Genomic DNA, 8,888 nt, shown 5'->3' on the forward strand with positions numbered 1-8,888 from the left:
ACTCCTCCTTGTACGTTCTTCATCATCTCCGACGGTGATTAACGACCTAAGCCTTTGATGAGGCTCCAGGCACGTTCCCATTCCGCAGAGTATACAAACATCCGCAGAAGGACGAGAAATATATGAGCTACATTGCTACGTTTTATTTCTAACTACGCAGGACAGAAAAGAATACACTTCTGCTCTCTGTGAAGGCAGAGAACCAACTGGAACAAAGAAACAGGAAAACAGTAATAATAACATCCTTCTCCCATGAGACTTCCAACAGTCTGGAATGTAAACGGAGTCTTGTGACTCCAAAAACTGCACAGCGTCATAAACAGAAATCTAACACCTGGCAGAAATTTTTCTATTTGGCAACTTGGCCCTGGCCATTTGATTTTTGCCTTCCTCATAGCATTCCTCACAACTTTGTGAGGTTAGGCATTGGGTAAGCCTTAGTCTTGGCTGGAGGGGAGGTTACAGCCTCTGTCTGCCGTTTTTTGGTTAAGGGTAACCTATCAAAGGGATCTGTAAGGAGTTGCTTCTGTCCGGATGCCCAGGCGGGGGCTAGGGCCATAGCACTCCTCCAACAGGGACCCCTCGGTGGTTACCCCTACTTGATGAAGGTCATGGGGGGCAGGTGTGGATTACCCTTAGATGCACTCCCAGCAGGTGGACTGCGGTGGAATAAATGGCTATACGCAATGCCGATGCCAAACCATTCACATCTGTAATCGATAGAGTTGTGGCTTATTTGGACCCAATGTTATGCTGTTGTCTTGTCTGGTTTTTCATCACTTAGGGAGTGACAGGAACACAGGAGCTTGACACACAATTTGTGGGCTCTTTGGATAATTCCCACTTCCAGGTGGAGTTGCACTTCCTCTAAAGGAGCAAGTGCATAGTTTGGGGGTACTCTTGGATACACCTTTCTCACTAGAGACCCACGTGTCCTCTATGGCTGTTTGTCACCACTGGAGTAATGGAAAACTTGGAGCTGGACTACTGCAATGCACTCTTTCTGGGGCTGCCCTTGGGTCTGGTGCAGAATCTTTAGTTGGTGCCAAATGATGTAGCCAGATTGTCCTTGCGAGATTTTGGTCAAGAACATCTGGCACCACCCCCACCCCCCATTTGAAGGACTATCCACTTAAACCTATTTTCTGCTTCCTGCAATTTCCATTCCTGATCCACCAGAGGACCTCTTCTCTTATTCCATGACTACTAAGCTTACTCAGGAGGCACCTTGTGGAACGCTTTGTTGGAAGTCCAAGTGTTGGTTTGTCTGTTTCTTTATTAAATTTGTACACCGCCCTTCACCCGATGATTTCAGGGTGGTTCACAGCATAAAAATACAGGATAAGACTAAAAAGTATATAATAAAAACAAGAACAAAAACAAAACAAGAAACCTACAAAAAAATCTGAATCGCTTCTGTCTTTACGTGCAATTTCAGTTCCCTTGTTCACCTCTCAAATTCATCAGAATAGCCCTATCCTGTGTTTGCATCAGTGGGGGGGGGGGATTCTGCCAGAGTTCACGTAGAATAGTTCAGGTAACTTCTAACTCTTAATCTTGGTACTTTCCACCAATCTTTGGCATTTGCATCTCACAGTTTGGAGGCAGATCTTGGAGTTTTCATAAACATGTTTTTCTTCAGCCCAGCAGTTGCAGGTGGAGCTGCATAAAGTGTCTAGGAACTTGCAGAGGTGGTACTACTTCTCCATATAATTATCAAAATGATAGTGTGTGTGGTTTTTTTGCTTCCAAAGATCACATTTGAGTCCACTAAGCATGGTGTTATGGATCTGAGGCAGAAAGGTCTGGCAGATATATCCCTCCTGAGCCACCCAAAACTTGGGGGGGGGGCTGAGATTTAGGACAGATGATACCTGCACCAGAATGAGGTTGGCCTGACTTCTCTCCACTTCAGATGTGATCCCTCTGCAGGGCTCCGTTAGTAAGAAGAAAGTTACTGCATCTTGCAAGGACCACAACAAAAGACTTCTAATTCTTTGTAAGGGAGGTGCTCGTTCCTGGGAGGAAAAAGATGGTCCTCATTCTACTGCTTCTACTGCCTTATGGGGACTGTGGGAAACTGAAGACAAAATGCCTCTTGTCTTTGGAAAGGGATGAGATAGATTCACCTAATTATTTCAGGCCAGGAGACCACCTCATCAGTGGGGTCATCTCTGCCACAAACACTATGTTTCATCCTCATATCTTTAGCCAATGTCCTTCCACCAGCTTTTATTGGTAAGACCTTTTGTGGGGATGGAGTTCCTGGTGTTCCACTTGCTACCATTTCCATGAGATCCAACTCATCTCCAGTTACTTTCAGGGGCCTTTCTCATGATCTGGTACCTGCCTTTAAGAACATAAGGAGATCCCACTGGCAGATAAATTTGGGGGTGATGAGGCTCTCAGCGGCTACCAGTCACAATGGCTATGTTCTCCATTCACTGTCACAGGCACTATGCCTCTGGGTACCAGTAACTGAGAATCTCAAGTAGGGGAAGAGTTCTTGTGCTTCTCAGTTTTCCATGTGCATCTGGTTGGCCGCCTTGAGAATGCTGGAACGGATGAGCCTTGGGGCTGATTCTGCAGGATTTTTCTGAAAAATTATGGTAGGAGAAGGGTGTCTGTTTGCCTTAGGTTTAATATACAAGGGGGAAATATCTACTTTCTCAAAGTGGAATTATGATAGTGCTTTCTGGATCTTTTAATCACTGTCTTAGATCCATAATAATAGTAATAATAATAATAATAATAATAATAATAATAATAATAATAATTTATACCCCACCCACCTGGCTAGGTTTCCCCAGCCACTCTGGGCAGCTTCCAACAAAATATTAAAATACAGTGGTCTGTTAAACATTAAAAGCTTCCCTAAACATGGCTGGTAACACAGATGGAGCTGGTAAGCAGCTGCCCTGGACACAGAATTGACCTGCGCCTCCATGGACAGCTGTGAGTCCAAAATGTCTCCTAGGCTGTGCACCTGGTCCTTCAGGGGCACAGTTACCCCATTCAGGACCAAGGAGTCCTCCACACCTGCCTGCCTCCTGTCCCCCCTAAACAGTACTTCTGTCTTGTCAGGATTCAACCTCAATCTGTTAGCCGCCATCCTCCTCAAACCGCCTCCAGACACTCACACAGGACCTTCACTGCCTTCACTGGTTCTGATTTGAAAGAGAGATAGAGCTGAATATTAGAGGTAGAACAGAAATATTACTTGGTCAGTACTGGCATGTATATAATTTCTCCCCCCAGGAAAGGATCCACAAAGTACTGGCAGCTCCTCTCCTTCTTGTATGCCATTCAAGCGATCAACCAGAATCAAAAGCTGTTACCCAACATCACCCTGGGCTACAGCATCCATGAGAACTTTTTTAATGGAAGGGTGACCTATGATGCTTTGCTAGACATGCTGTCCATTGGGCAGCTGAACTTTCCAAACTACAGCTGTGGTAAACAGACTAACTTACTGGCTGTTCTCGAAGGGTCCGACTCTCAAAACTCCATCCAGATTTCAAACGTGTTGGGCATCTATAAAATCCCACAGGTAGGAATGGAGAGAGGTATAATAGCATTATGATATCGGCTGTTTTATTTTCAGCTACCCTCCTGTTTATCCCTAGCATCAAATTTGCCTTCTTTCCGGCTGCCACAACCTTCAAGGAAATCACTGTTCCCACCAAAGGGTCCTTGCACTAGACCTTCAAGGAAATCACTGTTCCCACCAAAGGGTCCTTGCACTAGACCTTCCTCCTGCCTAAGACTACCCAATCTCATGTTGGGCTTAGAAATATTTAGGCTTTGATCTGAAATCAAACAAGATACAAATCTTCCTTCTCTTCCCAGGTCACTTATGCTTTTGTCTCTCATGTTCTGAATGATAAGAGGCATTTCCCTTTTTTCTACCGGATGCTCCCCAAAGAAGAAGCCCTGTACCCAGGGATTGTCAAGCTGCTCCAGCACTTCCGATGGACCTTGATTGGCCTCCTTGCACCAGACACTGACAATGGAGAGAGGTTCCTGAAGAGCTTGACACCCGTGCTCATCAAGAGCGGTGTCTGTGTTGTCATCTCACAAAGCATCCAAAGATTGAATACAAATGGAGTATACATACCTCGTCTTCCATTCCGCAAGTGGAGGCAAGTGCATGTATTTGTTTACTACGGGGAAAGGACTTATTTCTTAAATGGACTACAAATTATACAACAGTTTTTTGACATATTGATGAAATTCATTGTTGGGAAAATCTTCATCACAACAGTTTTGTGGGATGTCGCCCTGGAGCTGATGTATAATGACATATCTTTCCAACACATCCATGGTATATTTTCCTTCTTCACTGAGACAAGTAAAGAGACAAAATACGGTGATTTTCCACCCTTTTTCTTTGGTATTAAGAAGTTTTGGGAGGATGCTTTTAATTGCTCCTATTTAAAGCATGCATTCTCAGTGAAAGGCCAGACAAGATGCAGAGAGAGAGGGAAACTGGAGAGGCTTCCCCAAGATGATCTGGAAAGAATCCTCTCTCTAGACAGCTACAGGATCTACAACACTCTGCAAGCCGTGGCTCATGCCTTAAATGCTGCATATTCATCTAGATCTAAGCAGAGGGGAACTGAGAGAATGGGACTTCAAAGGCTACAGCCATGGCAGGTAGTTTCTTTCCCTTCATAGACATCTCAACTGAGCATGACAGTCGATTGTAGTGTTGCAGATATTGAATATTGCGCAGTTTGAAACGATTGGAAGCATTCATTTCCTTTTGGAGACGAATTATTGTCCAGGCCCATAGAAATATTATTCACTTTTTACTGACAGAACTCTTTATAACAGAATGAAAACATCATTCTTTCCAGCACTGGCTCGGGATCTCTCTCTCTCTCTCTCTCTCTCTCCTGCCTTTCAGCCTCCAGGCTGTTTGCTTTACCTTCAGGAGAGCTTCCTTTACATATTGACTCTATTGAGTTTTGGAGCCAAAGACTAAAAGGCAACTCCTTTCAAAAAGGAGATATTGCAATCCAATACCTTTGTCACATGATCTAAGGTTACAGCACTCACGTTAGCTAGCAGAGAACAACAACCAGTTAGTTAATCTTAATCTCAGCAAGAGCCTGGAGCCCTTCAGAAAAAAAAAATACTATGGAAAGAAGCCAAAGTTTGCAAAACACATTAGCCATTTTCCATTTTCAACCTTCCTTAATACATATACATTTTTCATTTCTGTTTGCTATTCTTATTCTTGCCTCATTGCACAGCCCCCCGAACAACTGCTCCCATCATGTGCCCAATTCTCCTTTTCCCGCAAGTTGGAATTAATTTTGGCAGGGGAGATGACATTGACCAGGCTGTCTCTAGTCTCTATTCCTTTGACACCCGCTTGACTCTGTTCTGCTCCCTCCACCAAGCTCCTGACTTTCCCTGCTGAAGCCCATATTGGAGATTTCATTCAGTTTGCCTTGAAAGGAAAAACAAACCTAATTTCTGAAACAATCCAAGGGGGCAGCATCCTTCAAAAACATGCTTACTAGGAGAAAATCACACAGAAATGCTGAAGAATTGTGATGAGTTTCTATTATTATTTTAAAAATGGTTCAGAAATGTGGAGAACTGAATTTAAGATTGGGGTTTGTGTGAGAGAGAAAAGAATATGAACCAAAAGTGACAAGATCCCTCCATTTCTATTTGAGTCTGCAACCAGCTCTAAGCAAAGGGGAAGTGGATTGTCAGTATGCTTCCATTATTATTATTATTATTATTATTATTATTATTATTATTATTAGATAATTTTAATTAAATTTTCAATCTAACAATTCCAAATAAACATTTTACAAATATCCAATGACTTCCCTTCTTCTCTTTCCTTGGTCCATTTTACATCTTATACACCCCTGCATATTTTACTATAACCATTCAAATCAGTTTTCTACTTTTACATCCATTAAACATTATTTACGTGGTTGAATTTCTCATAATGCTGTCACCATTTTCAGCTGTATACTGCTTTTTCCATATATTCAATAAATGTTTTCCACTCTTCTTTCAATGTATCTTCTTCTTGCTCTCTTATTCTGTATGTTAAATCTGCATGTTCTCCATATTCTGTCCACTTAAGTTGCCAATCCTCTTTAGCTGGGACCTCGCTGACTTTCCATTTCTGGGATAGCAAAACAGGGGCCTATGCTTCCCTTTATTCTAAATGCTCTCATCTTTGCTTCTGTTCCAGCTCCACCCTTTCCTAGGAAACACCCAGTTCTACAATTCTTCCATGGACAGAGTGTATTTGGATGAGAACGGGGAGCTGGCAGCCGACTTGGACATTGTGAACTGGGTGGTGTTCCCCAATAAATCCGTCCTCAGAGTGAAGTTTGGGAGTATCGACAGACAGGGATCCCCAGACCTGAAGTGCACCATCGACCAGGAGGCCATTGTGTGGCCCAAGTGGCTCAATCAGGTGACGGGGAATGGGAATCATGCCTGTCATTTTGCTCTCTTTTCTATGAGCTCTAATAAGTGCTCCCTGTTCTGTGGGCTGCTGCCCTCTGTTGCCTGTCAACTCCAGCACTGGGCCGTTGTTCCAGATAGTTCCTACAGCTCCTCTGCTCAGCTGGGTGCCAAAGAAGGCTTCCTGCTAAACTGTGTGTTTGGGGAAAGGGGGGCTCCTTGCTTTTCTCTTGTTACATGAATTTTATCGGTAGTGAATAGCTCATGGCCCATATACAGAACTTTATTTAATGGAGGTCCTTTGTTTTTTCTGAATTTAATCATGAATAATTCATGTAATGGACAGTGATGGGAAATGCTGAGTTTCAAGCTATAGTCCAGATGCTACAGCAGATGACAACATACTATGCCTTAAAGAACAATTCTCATTGACGCTCTTCGTCTCTGTGCCTAGACCCTTCCTACTTCCAGGTGTGTGGAAAGCTGTCGCCCTGGATCCGTCAAGGTGATTCAGGAAGGGAAGCCTCTTTGCTGTTATGTATGTCTTCCCTGTGCAGAAGGGACCATCTCCACTCAGGAAGGTGGGTGACTCCAATGGAAAGGCTGGCCTTGGGGAAGAGAGAAGGGTTCAGTCAGGAATCTCTCAAAACCAATTCTCCCTCGGCCTGAAGCGAGATGAACACTGCACCCCATAGTTGCCTTTGACTAGACTTAACTGTCCCGGGGTCCTTAAGGAGGGAGATTGTTATGGACCTAGGGTGGATATTAAACTTCTGCACAGACCCCTGATCCTCCTTTTGGCCCTGGTATAGGGGGCTCCAAGCAGCCCAACCTGCCAGAGGCCAAGCTGGGGATCTCCAGCCCTGGAATCTGTCCCACATTTCTTCGGGGTAGAGCTAATGTTTAGAAAAACCTAATTAAATACCTGTAGTGATCTGTGGCTGTCCCAGACTGACTTGGTCTACAACTGAATCCCTCCCCAGCGGCTAGATACTGCTCAGGGCTTGGCTGAATCCAGAGTAGTAGACATTACTCTCTCTCTCTCTCTCTCTTTTGCAGATGCAGACCATTGCAAAAAATGCCCAGAAAATCAGCATCCAAACATGAACCGAGATCAATGTGTGTTCAAGCATATCACCTTCCTAGCCTATGAAGAATCTCTGGGGGTTGTCCTACTTTCCCTTGCCCTCCTGGGGTCCTTAGCCACAAGCTTTGATTTAGGAATCTTTATTAAATACAACGAAACTCCCATAGTCAAAGCCAACAACCGGGACCTCTCCTACATCCTCCTCGTCTCCCTCCTGCTTTCCTTTTTGTCCTCCTTCCTGTTCATTGGGAGGCCAAGGAAAGGGACCTGCCTTCTCCGACAAACAGCCTTCAGCATCATCTTCTCTGTTGCTGTTTCTTCTGTGTTGGCAAAAACCATCACTGTGGTTCTGGCCTTCCTGGCCACCAAGCCAGGGAACTCAGTGAGGAGATGGCTGGGGAAGAGTCTGGCCAACTCCATTGTCATTTCCTGTTCCTGTGTCCAAGTTGTCATCTGCATGATCTGGCTGGGGATCTCACCACCATTCCCAGACTCCGACATGCACTCCCAGCCTGGGGAGATCATCCTGCAATGCAACGAAGGGTCTGTGGCCATGTTCTATGGTGCCCTTGGCTACATGGGCTTCTTGGCTGCCATCTGCTTCACGGTGGCTTTCCTAGCCAGGAAGCTGCCTGGGGCCTTCAATGAAGCCAAGCTGATCACCTTCAGCATGCTGGTCTTCTGCAGTGTTTGGGTGTCCTTTGTTCCCACCTACCTGAGCACCAAAGGGAAATACATGGTAGCCGTTCAGGTTTTCTCCATCTTGGCCTCCAGTGCTGGGCTTCTGGGCTGCATCTTCATTCCCAAATGCTACATTATTTTGCTGAGACCTGATCTGAACACAAAGGAGCACCTGACAGCAAAAACTAAAAATAGCATCTGATTCTTAAAATATTATTTTTCAAGAAGGTAGGGAAGTGAGATTCTTGAAAAATGATTCAGTTACAGATAGGTAGCTGTGTTGGTCTGCCATAGTCAAAACAAAAAAAAAATTTCCTTCCAGTAGCACCTTAAAGACCAACTAAGTTAGTTCTTGGTATGAGCTTTCGTGTGCATGCACACTTCTTCAGATACACTGAAACAGAAGTTGCCAGATCCTTCTATATAGTGAGAAGGTGGGGAGGGGTATTACTCAGAAGGGTGGTGGGAATGGGTGACTGGCAGATAGCTGTGATGAGCCTGTTGACGACTCTTAACGACTGCAATAGGTCTTACAGGAAAAAGCAAGGGGTGAGAAGGTGAAAAATGGCTTTGTCATGTATAATGAGATAAGAATCCAATGTCTTTGTTCAGACCAGGTCTCTCCATGGTTTTAAGTTTGGTAATGAGTTGCAATTCAGCAGCTTCTCTTTCCAGT

General features: G+C 44.4%; 1 protein-coding gene across 1 annotated transcript; it reads left to right on the plus strand.

The window, feature by feature from the left end:
- Positions 1–3,855: 3,855 nt before the first annotated feature.
- LOC310756664 (vomeronasal type-2 receptor 26-like) lies at positions 3,856–8,444 on the plus strand. The gene is made up of 4 exons (XM_083601182.1): positions 3,856–4,656; positions 6,227–6,454; positions 6,899–7,025; positions 7,504–8,444. The coding sequence occupies exons 1-4, from the start codon at positions 3,913–3,915 to the stop codon at positions 8,412–8,414; spliced, it is 2,010 nt and encodes a 669-aa protein (XP_083457308.1). The 5' UTR covers positions 3,856–3,912; the 3' UTR covers positions 8,415–8,444.
- Positions 8,445–8,888: the final 444 nt, after the last annotated feature.

The sequence above is a fragment of the Podarcis filfolensis genome, assembly GCF_964270895.1.
Source record: "Podarcis filfolensis genome assembly, chromosome: 2".
NCBI lineage: Eukaryota > Metazoa > Chordata > Lepidosauria > Squamata > Lacertidae > Podarcis > Podarcis filfolensis.

Coding starts and splice junctions, on each gene's coding strand:
- LOC310756664 (XM_083601182.1), top strand. CDS start 3,913: ATGCTCCCCAAAGAAGAAGCCCTGTACCCAGGGATTGTCAAGCTGCTC. Junction 4,657..6,226: donor AAAGGCTACAGCCATGGCAG/GTAGTTTCTTTC, acceptor CTTCTGTTCCAG/CTCCACCCTTTCCTAGGAAA. Junction 7,026..7,503: donor GACCATCTCCACTCAGGAAG/GTGGGTGACTCC, acceptor TCTCTTTTGCAG/ATGCAGACCATTGCAAAAAA.